Source organism: Ursus arctos, unplaced genomic scaffold, assembly GCF_023065955.2.
Source record: "Ursus arctos isolate Adak ecotype North America unplaced genomic scaffold, UrsArc2.0 scaffold_1, whole genome shotgun sequence".
Taxonomy (NCBI): Eukaryota; Metazoa; Chordata; class Mammalia; order Carnivora; family Ursidae; genus Ursus; species Ursus arctos.
This window is the reverse complement of record NW_026622763.1, coordinates 88,752,047-88,773,575: the sequence shown is the minus strand read 5'-3', so window position 1 is coordinate 88,773,575 and position 21,529 is coordinate 88,752,047. Positions and strand designations below refer to the sequence as shown.

Genomic DNA, 21,529 nt, shown 5'->3' with positions numbered 1-21,529 from the left:
TTGGCATCATACCTTTTCACCTGTGGTGTACCCACTTGCTATTGCCAGCCCCCATGGCTTTAGTTGGGATACAGTGGGATGGGACGGACCCCTGCCCTCTTTACTCACCCACTACGATTGTGACTGAATTGTCTCCTTTTATAGTGTAAGTTACTCCAGGTGTACATCTCTGAGTCTTTCATATTTTGGGGTGAGTAATTTTAACCAGACAAGCATATTGCCTCGGGGAAGGGAATCTGGGCTCGGAGAAGTAGAAGCCTGGAGACCACTTTGCAGGTCTCCAACTGCAAAGGCAGGTAGGGGAAGAGTAAGGAGTGGGAGGAGGATTTCGGTGCCAAAAAAAAAAAAAAGGGGCAGTGAGTTGTCGGTGGGTGAGGATCTGAGGCTTAACTTGGAAGGGAAAAGTTAACAAAGAAAATTAAATAGGAAGGGATCTCAAAAGAGCTTTAATTAAAGACCCTGCCGGTCACGTGGACCTGGGAAGAAGCCCATGGAATGGCGCCTGGGCTCCTGATCTTTGTTTAGAGTCCACATCTGGGTGCCTTCTTACTCTCCTGCAGGCTGGCCATTTCCTGGGACTACTGTATTTACATGAGGGGTAAAGTTTTTGTCCCCATAGGTTTTCAAAAGGAAGCCGACTCTTTGTTGTCAGTGACGAAACTCAGCACCATCAGCGATTCTAAAAACACAAGGAAAGCGCGGGAGATATTGTTAAAACTGGCTGAAGAAACCAATATTTTTCCAACCAGCTGGGAGCTCTCGGAGAGATACCTCTTTGTCGTGGTGAGTAGATGTATTTTTTTTCAATATTTTATTTTATTTATTTGGAGAAAGAGAATGAGCAGGGGAAGGGACAGAGGGAGAGAGAAGCTGACTCCCCGCTGAGCAGGGAGCACCAACACGGGGCTGGATCCCAGGACCCTGGGATCATGACCTGAGCTGACGGCAGACGCCTAACCGACTGAGCCACCAATACACTAGATGTATTTTTTACGTGCCCTCATTTTGCTTTAAATTTTTGCTTTTCAGTTATTCCAAATATTCACCATTCCAGCACGACTAGCAACCCCAGAGTCTCAGGCGGTAGATGAAGCTGGCATTCTCTGGTTTCCAGGGGCCGGCAGCATCAGAACCACCTGAAGGGCTTTAAATATTCACCTTTCTGGTTTGCACCCAGACCTATTGAGACTCAGGTTGTGGCTTAAGAGTCTGTCCTTTTCGGCCACTTCTGCCATGCGGTCAGCTTTTTGAATCATTTGTAGAATGTGAGAAACATTGTATATATAACCTAAGATTAAAAAAACATTTGAAGGGACTCTAAGAGTGTGGAATGTTTCTTGGATAATATAAATAAAGGGTTAAGGGACATCTCTAAATTTGTTGAGAACAATTGAAGAAACGTTTTACTTGCTCATGATTATTTCTAGGGTGGGTATTGTTGTTAGATTGATTTTCCCATCGATGTGGCTGAGTTCCCATCTTGACAGCATTTGTATGTTTAAATCTTTGGCAGGACCGTCTTATTGCTCTTGATGCAGCAGAAGAGTTCTTTAAAATTGCCAGTCTAACTTACCCCAAGAAGCCAGGAGTCCCAAGCCTGGCAGATGGCCAGAAAGAACTGCACTACCTTCCGTTTCCGAGTCCCTAAAGGAGAGTCTAGGAGGCAGAATTGGGATGCCCTCCACTGGTACTCAACAGCTAACCCAAGTTGGAAAAATGCATATAGAAGACAGTAAGCAAGTGGAGGGCTAGCTACGTGAAAAATGATTCTAAATCCTGTAAAAAACAAAAAAACAAAAAACTAAGAGTTTGGAATATGTGGTCTTCAAGAGGATGTTACTGTAAGGAATGTTCGGGTTGCATTGAAACACACTGGTGATCTCGTTATCAGGGAATTGGTCAGTGGATCTTTCCCCCCGGCTGATTAGATTTCAAGAGCCCACCGTCTGCATTTTGGTTTTGGTTGTACAATAAGCCAATTGGGAGAATGGGATGTTCTAGGTAAGAAAACAATAAGATTGATAGAGCTATCATTGAGCCCAAATATGGATTAATGAATTTTAAATAATTGTTATATAATATAGGCTAATGCCAAAATAATATGAGGCATTATGTGACCTTTCTTCGATTTGGAAGATCTCTCAGAACCCTGCAGATTCAGAGGCATCATCTTGAGTATGAGTCATGATTATTCAGAGGTTCTGATGTAGCAGATAATAGAAATATCTAACAGTGCTGCCCAGAAGGGACTTCCAGATAGATCCATCCCAGGTAGAACTTCCTTCAGCGCCATGTCAAAAAGCTCTGTCTTCAGTGGTGGGACATGCCTCTTAAATTCGCAACATTATCAATACCTGGTTACCTCGTGTTGGCATCTCATCCATTTCTAGACCACCAGCCCTTGCTATGTTCTCTGGGATAGCATCTCTCCACGGAAACGTTTGACCTCCACTTCCTTCTCTTCTCTTTAATCTGCTTCTGGCTTAGTGGCTGAGAGTCACAGGTGTGCAGCGTCCCGCGGTGCAGACTTGCTGCTCTGCGTATGCGGGCAGTGTTGCACGGAAGGTCATCGCTGGACGCTCTTCCATTTGGAAGAGGATTTTCAAGATGAAGCAGTGCTGCCAGTGCAGCTGCTTCTCTCCACAGACGGAGACCTCCAGCCTTGGAAGTTACTTGCCACTTAAGAAGGAGCTTGTCAGGAATGAATCAAATCAGTAGACTTTCAGAACCCATCAGATGTATGGGTATGTTGCTGAGAACACTGGCGATATTTTTACTCCTATAGACTTTGCTCTTCTGACTTCAGGTACAAAGTAACTTGTCTTTAGTTTGTCCAGGGGATTGTGACTCAAAAACTTGCTGACCAGCTCTTTTGGTAGTGTACACAATGTTTGAGATATTTTTTAGAGGAGATACATGTTCTCCATTTATTAATGCATTGCAGACCAATTTAACTGACATGTTTCAGGAAGATTCTTTCTAGTATAGTGAGTAAGCGAAAAGTTTTATTTTTTATATTTAATGCATAACCTCTACTCTTTCTCATGTTGTTTCAAATTAGCCTGCAGACTATTTCCCTCACTCCTGTAGGCTCTTGAGAGATAAACGTACAAATAGTGAAACAAATAAATAAAAACAAAGCAAACAAAAAATAAACAATAAATCTTTGAAAATCGTATTGTTTTCATGTCTGTCCTTGGAATTTGCATTTTGTCTTTCTGCCCTTTTTTGAGGAGATTGTTTGCATCTATGGAAAATAAATTGTAAGCATAGTCTTCATTTTTGGTAATGTATGAGTAAGGATAAGAATGGCTCTATGATTATAAGAAACAAGGAATTATCCAGGGGAATTTTTCCTTGCAGGGAATTAAAAAGTTTCTCTATTTACTTTTCAGCTGGATGTGTGTGATATTTCCAAGAAATAAGAAGGAACAGATCATTCTTTCCATAATCCCTTTAAATTAAAAGGTAAAGAAGCTGATAGACAAATGGGTTTAAGGACCTCCCCCTTGTCCTAAAGCCAGTCCGAGGGCAGATCTGTGCTCAAGTCCAGGGGACGCCTCAGCGCATGACAGGCTCAAGGGTGATTGCAGGGACCACTCCAGAGCTCCCACAGTGAGTGAGCACACGAGGATCCACAGAGAAGCAGGTGGCTTGAGGGTTTTTCTGCTTTCTAAACGTCTCCCTGTTGACCACTGTAGTTACTTCTCAAAGGTTCATCTGTGTATGCAGGGTGATTTCAGATGGTAGAGACGAATGGAAATTTCCATATTAAAATTTATTTATTTTAAAGCGCACCAGGGGGAAAACCCTCTAGTTTGCTGATTTCCTGTTTCATGGATATTATTGCAGTTAACAGTCAAGTATCCATGTTTTCTTAAAGGGGGCACCCAGGAAGGCACAGTGGACATGCTGACCAAGGTGGTAAGGAATGCATTGGTGAGGGGGCAGCCACATCACTGAGAAACTCAGGGGTAGGCCTGTGGTCCAGATGTTGTTCCAGAAGTGGGCTCACTAATAGCAATGGGGATGGAAGAATGGGGCCCAGGGGCAGTGCTGCACTGCCAGAAGCAAAGTGGGCTGAAGGATCACAATGAGTAGCCAGATCTGAGGGTACTGCAAGAGAATTGGAGATGGTTAATAGAACACAGCTTCCCTAGAGGCAGAATAGAGGAGTAGCCAATAAGAATATTGCTCAAGCTGCACCAGCGGAAGATCTCAAAGATGGATGACCAGGAGATAGATAGGGCACAGCCATCCTAACAGAAAGCTACGATCTTTTGCCAAGTTTCCAGACCTTGGCTATTTTCCAGACCCAAAAACTACTGACTGAAGGACAGTCTAGATCCCCAAGAGGAGGTCTTTGCAACACCCCTGCAAGTGTATATGGCAAAGACTCCCCTAGCCCTTCCTCAAAAGGACCTATGGTTATTTACCTGGAAAACCGTACACTGGGGAAAGAGCATACAAAAACACTCTGAGGATGTGGGACACAACGTCCAAGTGGACACTGGTGCTCAAGGACAAGCGTATCACGATAGTGTGCCTTTGAGAATGGAGGGGCTTATGGAGTCCTATCCCAGGTCTAACTCATGGTAGGTTCATTGAGTCCATGGATCTATCCAATGGTCATTTCCCCACTTCTGGAATAAATTATTGGGCTGAATGCATTTGGGACTTGGCAGGACCACCATTCATTTCTTGGCTTGTGAGTTAAACACGATCCTAGTGGGGGAGCTTCATGGAAAGCTCTAAAACTGCTCCAGCCCCTGGCCATGGTAGTAAATCAAAATCAATATTGCATCCCAGGAAAGTGGCAGATAGTGCTACCCTTAAAGACCTAAAGGTTACAGGAGTGTTGGTCTTGACCACAATTCCATTTAATTCACCACGCTGGCCCCTATGAAAACTTGATGGATACCAGAGAATGAAAGTGGATTACTGAAAACTCAACCAAGTGGTAGCCTTGCTTGCAGCCACTGAGCTGAATGGAGAGTCTTCGTGAGAACAAATGAGCACAGACTCAGCTACATGGAATGTGGCCATTGATCTGGCCAATAGGTTCTTTCCATACTCATCAGAAAAGCAGACCAGGAATGTTTGCATTCACTTGGGATGGACAATAGTAACACTTATGGACTTGCTCCAGAGCTAGACTCTCCCACCCTCTATAATATAGTCCGAAGAGACAGGTACCATGTGGTCATTCTGCAGAATATCGCATTGCTCATCTGTTTCGATGGCATTACATCTGAGGAGTACGAAGTGGCAAACGCATGGAGGCCTTGGCAAAGCACATGCACTTCAGAGGATGGGAGATACATCCTACAAAGTCTCAGGGCCCTATCACTTCAGTGAAGTTTTTAAGGGTCCAGTGGTCAAGGGCATTGCCGGAACATCTTCCCCAAAGGAAAGGTCAAGTTATTTCATATTTCACCTCCCACTGCCAAGAAGGTAGCAGAAGGCTTGTGAGTCCTTTTTAGATTCTCACCTGGAATTACTGCTCCTCCCCAGAAGGCTGGGTAACATGGAAATCTTAGGCCCCTGAGGGAGGTCCAGGGCAGGAAAAGGTTCCAAAGCAGATCCAGGCTTCGACCCTGCAGACACCGTTGGTTATAAAACTCTTGGGGATAACAAAAGGCTCTGTGTGGAATTTATGGAAAACTCAATAGGAGAATAACAATACAGACCTCTAGGGTTCTGGGGCAAGGCCATGCTATTTGCAGGGAGAATTACACATCATTTGAAAAACTCATCAGGAGCTCGGTTTTTATCAGACCCACTAATGCATAAGTAATCCAATTTTTTTCCTTGTTATTTTTAAAAAATAAGCTTAGTTTTAGAGAGTGTTAGATTTACAGAAGAGTAGGGGCGCCTGGGTGGCACAGCGGTTGAGCGTCTGCCTTCGGCTCAGGGCGCGATCCCAGCGTTATGGGATCGAGCCCCACATCAGGCTCCTCTGCTATGAGCCTACTTCTTCCTCTCCCACTCCCCCTGCGTGTGTTCCCTCTCTTGCTTGGTGTCTCTATCTCTGTCGAATAAAAAAAAAAAAAAAGATTTACAGAAAAGTTGCAAAGATCGTAAGAGGTGCTGTATGCCTCACACCAAGTTTTCCCCACTATTAACATCTTACCTTAGTATGGTGTGCTCGTCGTATCTAATGAGCCAACGCTGATACGTGATCATGACGAACTAAAGCCCATAGTTTATTCAGATATTAGTTTTTCTCTGTTCCAGATCCCATCTAGGACATCATATTGCAATAGTCTCCATTAACCCTTAGGTTCCTTTTGGCTGTAATAATTTCTCAGACTTTTCCTTCCTTTTGATAACCTTGAGAGTTTTGAGGAGTACTGTGCCGGAATCTAGAGGAGCGGGCTCATGGTCATTATGAGCGTGGCCTTGAGATCAGCTGCGGCAGCCGGGCTGTAAGTTGTCCGGTTAGCCTTCTGCATTTCGCAGGAATAGAAATGCAGCAGGCTCCTGGGCGAGCCTCTCCCAGAACTTGCCAGAAAGAACCAGCGGATCTGCTCATCGCGGGGGTGGACTGCAGCAGGGGATGTGGGGACACTGCTCAAGCTTGCCCTCCTTGGGGCTGGAAGATTCCCTCAGCTGCTGGCGGTCTTGGTGTCTGAGCTCTCAGATGAGTCTCTCTCTGGGCATTGCCATCAACTGATGAGACCTGCGTCTCCCATGGTTCCCAGCCTGTCCAGGGACACCCTGTACTGAACAGTTAGTTGGTGCAGACGTGTGAAGAGTTATCCGGGCTCCAGGGACCCCCATTAGGTTGGCTGAGGCCTTTGTTGTGACTCCATTTCAGTAACATTTCCCCCCATCCTGCCTTCCTTCTCTTTGGTTTTTAAAGATGATCATAAAAATGACTTTTCTTAGCTAAGACATTACATAGAAGTTTCACTAGGGGTTATCAGCTTAAAATCAGTAGCTTCTGGAAGAGGCCTGCATTGACAACTGCAGAAACGAGTTTATCTGATTATTCTTCAATGATCACAGAGGCATCATGGCACAGCCCTAGTTTCTTTTCCATTAGAGTAATACATGTCTTCATTTCTACAGATAACTTTCCATTACTAACATCACAAGGAATATGTTTAAATTTGATTAAGTTGCATTGAAAGGAGTATTCTCAATTTCCAAATCACTACCATGTACAGAGCTAAGACGGCCAGCCACTTGGAAATTTCTATTTATACTGTTTCAAGAAGTGTTACTGTTTGCTTCCAGAGTATTATTCCATGTTCTGCTTTGACACACTACAAAAGGATATTTGGCCTCTCCATTTTCAAATCCCTTCCCATCTGGGGTTAAGAGAGTGGGTTGTGGGAAACTGAGTCAGGGACCCAGGTCTTAGCTTGAGTCTCATCGTTTAATCATTTACTACCGAAATGGGGCTAATTTGATTTTCTTCTCATCTATATTCTAAGTATTTGGTGAAATTAAATTTAGAAACAATAGTATTGTAAGTACAAAATTAAATGATGACATTCATAATAGATAAAACACAGACCTATAGACCGTTCCTTTTTAAAAACCAAGAGTAGTTTCTAGGTAGTTTCTAGGTAGCAATTTACTTTAAAAATTCTGAAGCATTTTTTAAATGAAGCACCTTTTTAAAAACCAAGAGTAGTTTCTAGGTAGTTTCTAGGTAGCAATTTACTTTAAAAATTCTGAAGCATTAGCAGTGTGAAATGTGTGAGGAAACCCCATCATGCATCCTGGAGACATGTAGTTAGCATTCAAAGTATTCTCATCAGGAATCCATTTTCCAAATGGCTATTCAATCATTTCAATGATCTTCAGGAAAATTTGCACCAGAAGGTTCATTAAATTGCATAAGGCATGTTAGGAATGATTTTCCATTTATGAAATGAGAAGTAGTCTAGATAAGGTTGGCTGGAAAGACTCTCTGGCCCCATCATCTGTGTAGGAAGATGGTGCTAAGAATCTGTTAAACCTAGCACTGCTCAAGGCCTCAAGCCCTCCCTAGATGTCCTTTGTCAGCCTACTTCGAAGACCTGACGCTGCGTTATCTGGTTTGGTTATCAGGGTAATGTTGTGTCTACCTAAGAATGAAACTTGAACTCAATTTCTTTCAACCTTTCATTTTGATATTGTGGGTCTTGGGAAAAGAAAGGGTGAATTCTCTGGCATTACAGGAAGCCAACGTGTAGCTCCTGGCTAATAAGTGCTGTATGTTTAGGAGAATTTGGGCTAAGATTCACTTTCATACCACCTGGTTGCAAGATTACCAGGGAGGAGACCTATGGCCTTTACTTTCCTCTTCTAATTGCTGCAGAACACTGATATTTACTAAAAGCCTGGACATTTGATGAAAAGTTACATTGACTTAGGTCAATTTCTAACCCATTTAAAAAACTTGAAAGTCATGCAGCAAAAATATTCTTAATAAAACCATTCTCGTATGTGGAAAAAAATAGAAAAAAACTAATCATAATACTTTAATTCCAATACAATCATTCGTAACATTTTGGGAGATTTCATTCTTTTTCACGTGCATGTTTGAAATTTATATGTACAACTTTATCTCTAATTATTAAAGTCAGGTCAGGGGTCATGAACTGAAATGTCTCCAAAGGTCCCTGGGTGGGGACTGTGGATCAAAGTGTTTTGTGAGTTTCCCTGTCTAAAGGGAACCGTTACTACTCAGCTCCAAACAATTATTGGAATGCAAATGGACTCAGTTTTGCCAGTTATTCCGGTTTTTTTTTTTTTGGGAAGAGCCAAACAACTGTGATTTTTATGTAAATTTCATCAATTTTAAAATGTTGGTTACTATATTAAGATTTTAAAAACATTGTGTAAGCCAAAGATATATACATGAGCTGACAGTTTACCACATTTCGCTGGTCATAAACATTTTCCTGTTACTAAGTAGCCTCTGAGAGCATCATTTTTACAAGGCTGCCTAATAGTACATTGTGTAGATGTAACACATTTTATCATCTTTCATCTATTTTTGGACATTTAGAGGTTCTTTCACTTTTTCTCTGCAATGAACATCTTCATGCATATTGCTTTGTTCTGTGTTGTTCATGGAATTACAGAATCAAAGGGCATGATTGTTTAAATCACTCCTAATGTACTGCATCCAACATTTTCCAAAAGGTTGGTATCAATTTACACTCTTTCTAGCAGTGATGTCTGAAAATATAATTTCACCTTATCTTTGTTATCATTGAAATATACCCCAGGAAAAAAAAAAACTGGCAAAGAAGAAGGTACCTTCTTGTTGATTTAATTTGCATGTCTGTTTATTAGGGTGAACATTAGTCCATACGCTTGTTTACCACTTTTCTTTCTTTTGTGACTTGTCTATTTGTTTCCTTTGTCCTTTGCCTTTGGGGAGAACTCCTACTTTGAAGTCTTAACAATGTCAGCCTATGCAGCAGCCAGGTATAAATAAACATCAACACCTGCTTCATGTTTAAAACATCTGTTTTACGGGGCTTTTCTTTTCTCTACTAGTTGTCAGCTTTCATCCTTGGGTCTATCACTGTCTCACATGGCAGCATCCAAAGCAGAGGCAAAATAATCTACTTGGATGTGGCTCCTTAATTCATTTTGTGGGACGCAATTCTCCAGGAGTAAGTCTGCTAAAGTTTTACACCTATATTTTATGATTAGATACTGAATGATCGGTTGCGAATTATTTTGAGTTTATAAATACAAGTCTTCATAATGTGATATTAGGCACAAAACGAATTCCCAATTTTAAGATCCCAGACTCAAAATTCCAGAGCTCAGAGGGAACTTACAAGTCATTTACTCCAAACTGCTCATTTTGTTAATGCAGAAATTGACCTCAGGTTAATTGTCCAAAGTCACACAGCTGGCAAGTAACTGCAATATTGTTTACTACCTGGGTCTCTGGTCTTTTGATTCATTTGCCTGCCTTTCTGCCATGCTGCCTTCCTCTGGTCCTGCATGCATTGCTGCATTTTGCAATATAATTTGATCCTGATATATCTGAATCCAGCTAATGAATTGCTGCATTTCTGTATATTCATGTCAGAAATCCATTATGGAAAATAATTATCTCTCTGTCAAGCCTGATGAAACATTTTCACAGAGCCACGGAAAACCTTCATAAATACTGTTTGCTACTTTTTTCTTCCAAAAGATATGGTGACAAAAGCGGGAGCCAAGAAGAAAGAAAAATTAAATCATCAAATTTTTACTTTATTAATAACAGAAGTACAAAAATGCAGCCCAGATATTTTTTTAGAGGTGAAAATTAGCATCATTGCTACAGAGGTTTTTTGCCGCAGTTTGGGGGCAAGAACTTGACCTGGTGATTTCTGTACAAAGGTATTTGGTGTCATAAAATACACACAACAAAGGAACTGCCTGCTTTGTTCTAGAAGCTGAAGGGTCACTCTAGATAGCCCGAACATTCCTCTCAGTTAAAAGGTCTGCCTTTTTCTCTGTGGCAGTTGAGCAGATGACCTGAAGGGTCTGGCCTTTCCAGGGTAGCGGGGATCCCAGATGAGACCCAAACTAGTCCTTTTCAAACTTGAGAGTTGTTCGATGTGCAGTGCCTGGGTCCCCCTCAAGATAAGACGATTCTGTAGCACTAGCATGGAGACTGGGAATATCATTTTAATAGACTTTCAATGTTAGAATAGTTTTAGACTTACAGAAAAATTGTAAAGATAGTGTAGGTTTCCATACACTCCACTTTCAGTTTCCTGTATGAGTAACACCTTACAAGAGTATGGGACAGTTATCATATCTAGTGAGCTCATACTGATACATGATTATTCACTCAAGTTTATACTTTATTCATATTTCCTTAGTTTTTACCCAATGCCCTTCTTCTGTTCTAGGATCCCGTCCAGGATACCACATTACGTAGAATGTGGTCTCTCAGGCTCCTCGGGCACGACAGTTTCTCGGACTTGCCTTGTTTTTGAGGATAACGGTCAAGTATTTTGCAGAGTGTACTTCTGTTGGAATTTATTTGATATTTTTTCTTGTGATTAGATGGCGAGGAAGACCACAGAGGTAAAGTGCCATTGGCATCATTTCATACTGAGGGTACGCACATCAACATAACATGGTTTATCATGGCAACGTTCACCCTGTTTACTTGGCTTCAAGGCTGCAGTTTTAACTCCCCCACGTGGGGAGATTTCAGTGCAGCGGATCTCTGGAGCATGTTTGGAGGAAGACTGGATGCTGTGTTCACTCTAGAATGGAGGCGTGTGTGGAGAAGCTTGAGGGATTAGTGCGTGAAGTAAGGATTGGGCTCAGCTGTGAATGAGAGAGAACCCTACACAGGAGGGGCTTGTTTTATGTAACGGGAAGCCTGGGAATGGACAGTCCATGCATCACCTGTGTCTGTGGCTTGCTTCCTGCTCCTCATTCTCACCCTGTGACTTTAATCCTCATGGCCGGAAGGGATGGCTCCCTCCAGACTTCGCTTCTATATTCAGGGAAGGAAAAGGTGGAAGGCCAAAGGAACAAAGGGCCTGTGAGCCGTGCCTGCACTTTAAAAGAGTTCCACTTATAAAATAGGATCGGCCAGGACTGAGTCACTGGGCCAGCCGTGACGAAAAGGGATTCTGAGAAGGTAAGTTTGACGGAATAACATTACCACTTCGCGCAAAACCAGAATCCTGTGAGTAAGCCAGAAGGGGAGTGTGGCTATTGGGTGTGCAGTCAGAAGTATCTGCTTCAGGAGAGCTCCCCCTCTGCTGTGTTTGTATTCTGCAAATAGTCCATGCCTTCTCTTCGTCCTTCCTTTCATTCTTGCAGAGTGAAGTGATCTTCTAAAAACGCAAATAGCTTTGTATCCCCTCCTGCTTAAAGCAATATTCTTTTTTTTTAAGAAAGTTTTTTTTATTTGAGAGAAAGAGAGAGAATGGGGGGCAAGAGGCAGAGGGAGAAGAAGCAGACTCCCTGCTGAGCAGGGAGCCCTACGCAGGGTGCCATCCCAGGACCCTGAGATCATGACCTGAGCTGAAGGCAGATGCTTAACCGACTGAGCTACCCAGGCGCCCAAAGCAATATTCTTTTTATTTTATTTTTTTAATATTTTATTTATTTAAGAGAGAGAGCAAGAGAGAGAGAGAGCATGAACAGGGGGAGCTGGAGGCAGAGGGAGAAGCAGACTCCCCACTGAGCAGGGAGCCCCACATGGGGTTCAATCCCAGGACCCCGAGATCATGACCTGAGCCGAAGGCAGACGCTTAACCAGCTGAGCCACCCAGGCGTCCCCTAAAGCAATATTCTTAAGAAAAAGCCCGAATTCCTGCGCATGCCCGCGCGGCTGTGCAGTTTTGGACCTTGCTTGTCTCCTTAGACTCACTCTGCAGGCCAGTGACAGTGGGTGTCCTTGGTGGTGGAGACCCGCTCCGCACTCCCTCTTCCTCTGAGCTGCTTCCTGCTCTTACGTCCTATTTGTTCTGCGGATCTTTACGCTGCAGACAACAGACATTCATCCACGAAGCCTTCCCCAACCCCGCGGACTAGCTGAGACCCCGCTGTAACATGTGTAATCTTAAGAGCACTTTTCCTCCCTGGTCCTTAGCCCGGCCAACGTCTTGCCTCCATTCCTGTGAGGATTAACTTGATGACTGTCTACTCCATAAACTGCGGCCTCCACCAACAGGCAAGCACCACATCTGTCTTCGCCCGTGACTCTGCCCCCAGTGCCTACTGGAGTGGCTGGCATATGGACGATATCAAGGCAACAGCGGCTGAGAGGCTGAGCGAGGACAGCCCGGATCCCGAGGGAAGACAGAGTCAAGAGGCAGGGTTTAACTGGAGAGCAAAGCATCAGGGATGGAGGGCAGGCATTCTGAGTCTAGCTGCGTGTTGCCACCGACCTTCTCCTTCTCCATGATCGCTGTGCCTACCTCTGCCTTGGAACATGAGGGGACACAAAAAGAAGAGGAAACAAGGGAACAAGCTATTTCCTGTGCCCCCCTCCCAACCCCCCTGGACACTGGGAAATGCTGTTAGTTTGGCACCGGTGGCACCGACAGCAGCTTGACATGCGCCATCTGTGCACCCCTGGGGCACCCCTGAAGCCTCCGATGGCCAAGGCGCGGTCTTCGCGCAGCGCTCGCTCTTCACGAAGTGCGGGCAGCTGCGATTTCACCGCAGACGGTGCGGACGCCACAGCTGGCCGGCGGACAGTTTCTCTTAGCGGTTAAAAGTCCAGATTTTTACATTTAGATTTCAGCTTGATCACTAACAAGGCGGATGGGCTTGGGTAAGTTAAAACAATTTCTTTTTTCTTTTTGTTTTTTGAGAGAGAGAGAGAGAGAGAGAGAGGATGCACTCTCTAATGGGGCAGGGGGAGGGGCAGGGGGAGGAGAGAAAGAATCATTTTCTTTTTAAAGAATTCTTTTCTTTTTTTTAAAGATTATTTATTTATTTATTTATTTGACAGAGAGAGAGAGAGAGAGAGAGACGTGCACAAACAAAGGGAACAGCAGAGGCAGAGGGAGAAGCAGGCTCCCCACTGAGCAGGGAGCCCCACTCTAGGACCCTGGGATCATGACCTGAGCCCAAGGCAGATGCTTAAGGACGAGCCACCCAGGTGCCCCAGAGAGAAAGAATCTTAAGCAGGCTCCACCCTCAGCAGGAGCCCGAAGAGGGGCTTAATCTAGTGACCCCGAGATCCTGGCCTGAACTGAAATCAAGAGTCAGACACTTACTAGACTGAACCACCCAGGTACCCCCTTTCACCTATTTTATCTGAATTTATCTATGTTTTGTAACATTGTTATTCCAAATAATACGTCACTTTTTCTACTAAACAGGTCCACTGCTAGTAAAAAAAAAAGTAGTAAAAAAATGTTGAAACTCTCTGGCATACATAGATAAAAGGTAGCCCCTTCTTTATAGAATGTCAAATGGTTGTTGAGAGTTCAGGATCTCAGGGAAAAACTAGTGCAAAACCAGGATTATTTCCCAAAGTTAACAAGATCTATTCAATTTACTCCAGGAGAAGGCTGTTAAACCATCAGCCAGGGTGCTGATGGACTTTCCTCCAGGGACTTTCAAGGCTTATCACCCTGTCTTTGAACTTGGGATAGAGCGGAGGCTGAGGCAGAGGGGATGCAACCAACTCCCTAACTCTACGTGTCCTCCAAGGCCGCGAGATGTTGGGTGTCCCTGGAATTAGGACAACTGTGCCCTTTGCCTGTGAACGCCTGTAGGAGCAGTGCCATCAACGCACAGGTGAGCGCACTTCAATGATCTCAGCGGGCTAGTTCCACGTGACAGTGAACGGGGAGCCCGTCTCCCTCCGTCCAGGAGCTCTGCAGAAAGAATCTGGTTGAACACTAGATGCCACTGTTGACTCACTCTGTTGTCGATTAGCCGTTAAAATTTCCCCTTGTCTCAGCAAGGAGACACAATTAAAAAAAAAAAGCCTAAGTAAATACACAAAGTTTTGTTAAATTTCCTCCCATTTAATGACTAATTTAGAGGTTTTTTTTTTAAAGTAAAGTTCAGGGGTTGTAATTTTCTAGAGAACATTTGACAATTGGCAGGTAATAGAAAGATAATGAGGCATGCATGTGTCTTAAAGGAGAAAGGTCAACCCGCACTAGAGGTTTGTAAATAAAATGACTTTTGTACCTATCCGTTTCTGCCCAAAAAAGACTCAAGTTAACCCTCAAGCCTACTTGTTTCTATGGCATATCAGACCGTTTCTACCATTGCCATCTACTTGAATATTCTAATGGGGTATATGTCTAACAGTTGTCTTTATTACTCAATAGGCCAGGTTGGTGGTGTCATTACAGACTTTTTTCTTTTGATAGACTTTATTTTTTAGAGCCATTTTAGGTTCACAGCAAAGCTGAGCAGAAGGTACAGAGATTTTCCGTACAGCCCCTGTCCCACACATGCACAGCCTCCCCCATTATCAACAACCCCCACCAGACTGGAACACGTGCTCCAATCAGTGAGCCCACAGTGACACGTTGGTATCACCCAGAGTCCACAGCTTACACTAGGATTCACTCTTGTGTTGCCCAGTCCATGGGTTTGGACCAACGTATCATGGTATACATCAGCCATTACAATATCGTGCGGAGTATTTTCACTGCCCTGACCATCCTCTGTGCTCTACTCATCCTGCCCTCCTCCCTATCCCCTGGCAACCACCGATCTTTCTATTGTCTCCAGAGCTTTATTCTCCAGGACTGGCTTTTCAGTTTTGTTTTTTGTTTTTTTAAACTTTCCACCTTAAAAAGTTTTAATACAAAAGTAGAAAGACCAGCCAATGCCAGGAACCTATCTCATCCCTTTAAAAACCACCACATTTTACATAATCCTCTATTTTCTTCCTTTCAAGCAAGTTTTGATCGCCTTCATTTTGTCATAGTGCAACTGAGGGTCAGAGGCGCTAAGCAACTGCCCAACGCGATAGAGCTAATTGATGGTACAGTCCGACTCAAGCCCAGCTCTTCTATTTCCAGAAAGTCTTCCTATCACACTCTTCTTCAGCTTGATTTCTGCCAGATACGTGTGCCTATCTGAATAGCTCCATTCTCTCTTGAAGACCAGTCCTACAGATACATTTTCAAAAGCTTTTAAAATACATTTGCCGGAATCTTCTACAGAGAGAACAATCCATCGTGGCGTTTAGTTATAGCTAGATTTACAATAGCTGTGTATATTGGGAATGTGTGTCTCTTTAGGCCCTTTATTCTCCAAAGGAATGAAAAGCTACCAGAATATCTTTGTGATCCCTTGAAGGCTGTAAACCGGGGCACCAGTGGGGGTCGCTCACGTTGCAGACAGTGCAAGGTCCTCTCCAGCTTGCACTGCCAACAGGGAAATGCCCCTATGAGAACTTCCTTGGACCTCTGACCAGTCACAGAGCCCAGATATTTTTAAATGACAGCAGTGCTGGCTCTTACTCTGTATAGTCAGTCATCTTCTATCTTCAAAACAATCTACTACACCTTTCGGTCCCTGACCCTTCCTGGAGCAACCCCAGGCAACTGCCCCGTCCAACTATGGTAGCTTGATTTTTCTTCACCTAGTGTGTGGTCTGGGATGCCCTTTTACAAGACTTGTCAGGTCCTTTTAGCTTCCTTTCATTACTATGATTTTAGCAAACTGAGCGCTAGAGCTGCACAGGCCTGTTAAGACCGGTTTCACACTGTGATATGTTGGTGGCTGGTGAAGAGAATGCCTCTCCAAGAGCAGATTGCTAAAAGTATTTGGAAACACAAAATTGCAAGTAGCAATAGAGAACCCTTGCTCCATGTGAGTCCTCAAAATTCCCTCATCCTTCCAGAACAAATTTGACCAACTCGGGGACAGCTCTCTCTGTACTCCCAGGGGAAGGTACCAGAGCATTTATCCTATTGCATTGAAATACATGTGTCCATGACTGTCACTCCCAGATAAGGCCTCCTCGTGGGGAGCTCCAAATCCTGGTCATCTTAGTGTTGCTGGTGACCTGATCTTTTCCCAGTGTCTGGTCCATGTTTTCCAGCCCTGACTTTGTGTTAGGATACCTTTGGGGTTGCAAATGTACACATCTCCAGCCCTCTCCTTCAGGCCTCCTGAGTCGAATCAGGACTCAGGTTCAGCTTGGGGGAGGGACGAAAAACAGGGACTTGGGCAGTCATGATTCTCCAGGACACCTGCTGACTACCCCGTTTCCCCTGCCCCCCCATTCATTCCTTGCCCCTCATTTGATTGAAGTATGGGCAACATTTCTTATTGATATCCCTGAACAACTGATTCTAAAATACACTATTATTCTTCTGCAACAAGAAGAATTTTGGAAGGATACACAAATTGTTGCCCCCTTTGAGTCATGACTTGAGAAAAGTAACTCAGAGACTCAGACATTCAATTTTAGAAAATAATCCAAATTTGGGATGGAGAACCACATCCAGAAGAAAAATGCCTTCTTAATTTGTATTATCCATACACAAAACAGAATAAATGTTTAAGCCTCTCTTTGGAATTATTTATTAAGGAAATACCAAAATGTTGAATAGGATAATAAGTGAGGAAATTAATTGTTCTATACCCCATATTATGAATTTCCATTCCATAAATTGTTGCAGATACTATGCTATTGTTATTGTTTGAGTTCAGCAAATACAAAAATCATTGTAACATCTTCCATAGTCTCACTAGGATCTGAGAGTCCTGTTTTTTTGCCATGATTGTGAATTTAAGTTTGCAGGAACATAGCACCATTGCTGGATCCCTCTCTAACCAATCTCAAAATATAGGGATTTCTATGGGCTTTCATTCACTCTTTCCTTAAAAAAGATGTTTCTTTTAAGTGTATTATAAAGAAAACATGAAACCTTGGTCCTAATGAGCAAGGCAAGAGTCGACAAATAGGGTAACTACAAATTGTGGTAAGGACCATGAAATTGAACCCTGCGGACCCCTCTACATGGGGCATCAGGGACATCTTCTCTGAGAGGGGAATTGTGAGTTGAGACCTAAAGGGTGGCTGACATCCAGTCTCAGAAAAACTCTAAGGAAGGCTGGTCCAGTCAGACGGAAGAGCATGTGCAAAGGCCCAGGAACGACATAGAGTTTGGCATAACTGAGGGACAGAAGGGACAGCAGTTCACCTTGAGCCTCATAAGGGGTGGAATGCCGGGCAATTGTGAAGGTGGATGTCGTGCCCTCCAATGGGCAACCGCTGAAGGGTCTGTGCCAGGGAAAGCCACGGACTGATATCCATTTTAAAACAGTCACTCTTGCAGTGTACAGGAAATAGATCCAAGGATGGCAGGATCAGTTAGGAATGGGGGGCAGCAGTGTGGACGAGGCTAAACGGGCAAAGTTGGAGATGTGTGTTGGAGATGTAATGAACAGTAGTTGCTGGTGGAGTTGGATTTTGGAGGTGGTACGGGAGGAGAGATCAAGGATGACTGATGGCTTTCTAGCTGCGGAAGAGAGTGGTGCCATTTGCCGAGATAAGGAAGACTAGGGGGAGGAGCTGGATCATTTTCAATGGAGCGTCAAGGGATTTTTTTCCCTTCATAATTAAAGAATTCATTTTGTTTCCAAACACGCATGTAGTACAGCTTTTTTTGTAACAGCTTTACAGAGTATAATTCGTATCCCATGCAACTTACCTATTTAAAGTATATAATTCAATGTGTTTTTATCCACAGAGCTATGCAGTTATGACCACAATCAATTTTAGAATATTTTTATGATTCTAAAAGAAACCCTGTACCTTTTAGCAGTCACTCCCTCATCCTTCTTCACATCTGTCCCTGCTCCCACCCCAAACTCTAGGCAACCACTCATGTATTTTCTGTCTCTATAGATTTATGTGTTCTGGGCGTTTTGTGTAAGTAGAATCATACAATATGTAGCCTTTCACATCTGACCTCTTCACGTAGCATAATGTTTTCAAGGTTTATTGACGTTGTAGCATTATCATTTGGTTACTGGGTAATAGTCCACTGTATGACCATACCACATTTGATTTATCCATTCATCAGCCCACGGGCATTTGGCTAGTTTCCATGTTTTTTTGGCAGCAATAAATAATGCTGCTAAGAACATTTGTGTACGTTTTTGTGTGTAACAATCCACAAGAGTTGTTGTTGTTGTTTTTTGTCTTGTTTTTTAAATTGGGAAGATTTATTTATTTTAGAGAGAATGAGCGAGCGTGTGCGCAGGGACAGAGGTAGAGGGAGAGGGAGAAAGAGAATCCTCAAGCAGACTCCCTGTTGAGCATGGAGCCTGATGCGGGGCTCCATCCCAGGACCCTGAGATCAGGACTTGAGCAGAAATCAAGAGCAGGACGTTTAACTGACCAAGCCACCCAGGCACCCCTGGTTTTTGTTTTTTTGTTTTTGTTTTTTTAATTTGGGGGGGGGGCTGGTTCTTTTTTATTTTTATTTATTTATTTTTAAAATTATATTATGTTAGTCACCATACGGTACTTCATTAGTTTTTGATGTAGTGTTCCATGATCCATTGTTTGCATATAACACCCAGTGCTCCATGCAATATGTGCCCTCCTTAATACCCATCACTGGGCTAGCCCATCCCTCCACCCCCCACCCCTCTGAAGCCCTCAGTTTGTTTCCTGGAGTCCATAGTCTCTCATGGCTCATCCCCCGCTCTGTTTCCCCCCCTTCATTTTTCCCTTCCTTCTGCTATCCTCCATGCTATTCCTTATATTCCACATATAAGTGAAACTATATGATAATCGTCTTTCTCTGCTTGACTTATTTCACTTAGCATAATCCCCTCCAGTTCCATCCATGTCAGTTCAAATGGTGGGTATTCATCCTTTCTGATGGCTAATATTCCATTGTATATATGGACCACATCTTCTTTATCCATTTGTCTGTTGAAGGGCATCTCAGCTCCTTCAGGACTTGAGCAGAAATCAAGAGCAGGACGCTTAACTGACCGAGCCACCAGGTATCCCTGGTATTTGTTTTTTTGTTTTTGTTTTTATTTTTTAATATGTGAAGTTTCCAGTCTTTACAGAACATTCAAATGGAGGAGCCAAGTTGCTGTCACGGTTCCATGCTTTCTTCTTACAGCTGACCTTTTGACTTCTGTCATTCTATGTAGGAGACTCTAGTCTACTGTAAAGCAACCACCCTGACTTCTGAGATGGCCACATCCGGTCTCTTTCTATTCTGTACCCAGGCTGCTAAATCTTTCAGGTGGGTAGTATCTTGCAGCTGGTCAGTTGGTGGGCCTTCCATGCTGGAGCTGGCTCACTGTTACTCTCATGGGTGACTTCCTGGGGGAAGGAGGGCAGCCTGACACCTATCCCGAGGCAAGATGTATGGGGAGGTAGAGCTGCCTCACTGAGGCCATCCTGGGTTGGAAGCCCTGCAAATTGCTTCAGCCTTCTGGCTCTCATCTATAAAATGGCAATATTCAGTAATACTGAGCTCACTAAGCTGTTGGTAAAGGTAAATAAAACAATACTGAGCACTGTCCTGGTGCAAAGTGGTTTCTTAATAACTGATTATATTCTTTTTATGCAGCCACCTCTCCATGGGCTACTAGTAACATAACATGAATTTCTTCTCTGGTCAGTCAGGCTGTTACCAAGTCTGCTTAATACCACTTTCTGCATCAATAATACATGGATAATAATACATACTCACAGGTCACTATAAAGATTAAATAAGAACTGTAAAGGACTTGGCATAGAGCATATCAGCAATGACAGCTTTGACTGTCTCTTTGTAAGCGTGTATCTTTTGAGCACCTACTATGAGCTGCTGTTTTAGTGGGACTCCAGTGGGGAATAGAATCGAATCCCTGCTCTTGTAGAAGAATCTGCGTGGCTACCGTCCTCGTGATTATTGCAGATCTGGTCTGTGTGGCATGTACAAAGGGGAAAGGAGAAGCAGGCATATCTCAGATGATGCCTAAGGAGGGATATCGACCCTATTTCTGCTTTACCGGGAAAAGCAGGCCCCTTTCCTCCTACCTAGGGGCAAACAAAAACCCCTGAAGAACTCAAGCTGTTACTACGACAGCCTGCTGACTCTCTCCCTTGGCCTTTCCCGCCGTCCTTGTGTGGGTCCCTGAAGACTCCTACTGCTCAGGGAAGGCTGTCTGCTCACAGACCGCGGTGTTGAATTCTGCTCTGTGAGTACGGTTTTAAGTCAAATCGCCTGCAAACTTGGAAATTATTATTGATGTTCTCAACTGTTTACTAATGTGGCAGCGGCTGTGATTTGTGCTTTAATATTTTTTTCAAAGCCCATTTACTTTGTAAGTGCAGTTCCAAAGTGCTCAGGGGGGACTCCCAAGGGGCCAATGCTCGCGGATGCGTGTGCAGGACAGTTCACCAGGAGATGGCAGCAGAGACACATGCTGCTGGTCTCCAAAGGGGGGGGGGGGGCCTGGACCTAGTAGGCAGGGTTTCTCATACTTGTCCAATTTGTTGTTGCTCCTGTGGTTTTCTCATGTAAGTCTCGCAGATAATTGCACAAATAGGACATTTTAGGGAACGTGTTTGGAAGCGTGAGCAAGGTCTTTGTGGATAGGGTCTTACATCCCGTCACACATTGTTGCTGATGGACCTTGGACAGTACGGGAAAAGGGATTAACAAGTAAAGCGATGGAAGGAAACTTGCTGCAATTTTAATAGGACACTTAAAGCATATTACAGGTTTGTGAACAATGAAGAACCTTGTATGAAAAAAAGACTTGCAAGGAGAGGATAGATGCGAAAGTTGGTTTTATTTGATTTCAGGTATTAAGATGCTTGCCCTGTGTTGTCATTCCCGCAAGGGTGATTGGAGCAGAGCCCTACTGCCCTTGCAGCAAAGGACATGTCTACGGTGCCTCCAGCTCCTTTCCAGGGTCCTTGAGGAAATGTCTGTTTATGTTGCACATAACATAATGCGTCCTGCTCCTTGGTGCCTTTGGCGGGTATCCTAGACAGCTTGACGGGGAAGGAGGGAACGAGTCTGCAGGCACTTTGGAATCTGCAATACAGGTATATTTTCCGGCTCCAGCTCCGCCATACCCCAAAGGAGGTTTC

General features: G+C 43.7%; 1 protein-coding gene and 1 long non-coding RNA gene across 2 annotated transcripts in view; both read left to right on the top strand.

The window, feature by feature from the left end:
- The window catches only part of MREG (melanoregulin), a 55,639-nt gene extending 52,466 nt beyond the window's left edge, over positions 1–3,173 (top strand). The window contains exons 4-5 of the mRNA XM_026492002.4: positions 620–783; positions 1,514–3,173. Of these exons, the coding sequence (XP_026347787.2) occupies positions 620–783; positions 1,514–1,648 (299 nt within the window). The 3' untranslated portion in view covers positions 1,649–3,173. The remainder of the gene's footprint in view (positions 1–619; positions 784–1,513) is intronic.
- A 5,348-nt stretch (positions 3,174–8,521) lies between these two features.
- Positions 8,522–20,802, top strand: LOC113250489 (uncharacterized). The gene is made up of 4 exons (XR_006408720.3): positions 8,522–11,611; positions 12,572–13,258; positions 13,997–14,232; positions 19,591–20,802. It is a non-coding gene; the product is annotated as an uncharacterized LOC113250489 (long non-coding RNA).
- The last annotated feature ends 727 nt before the right edge of the window (positions 20,803–21,529 follow it).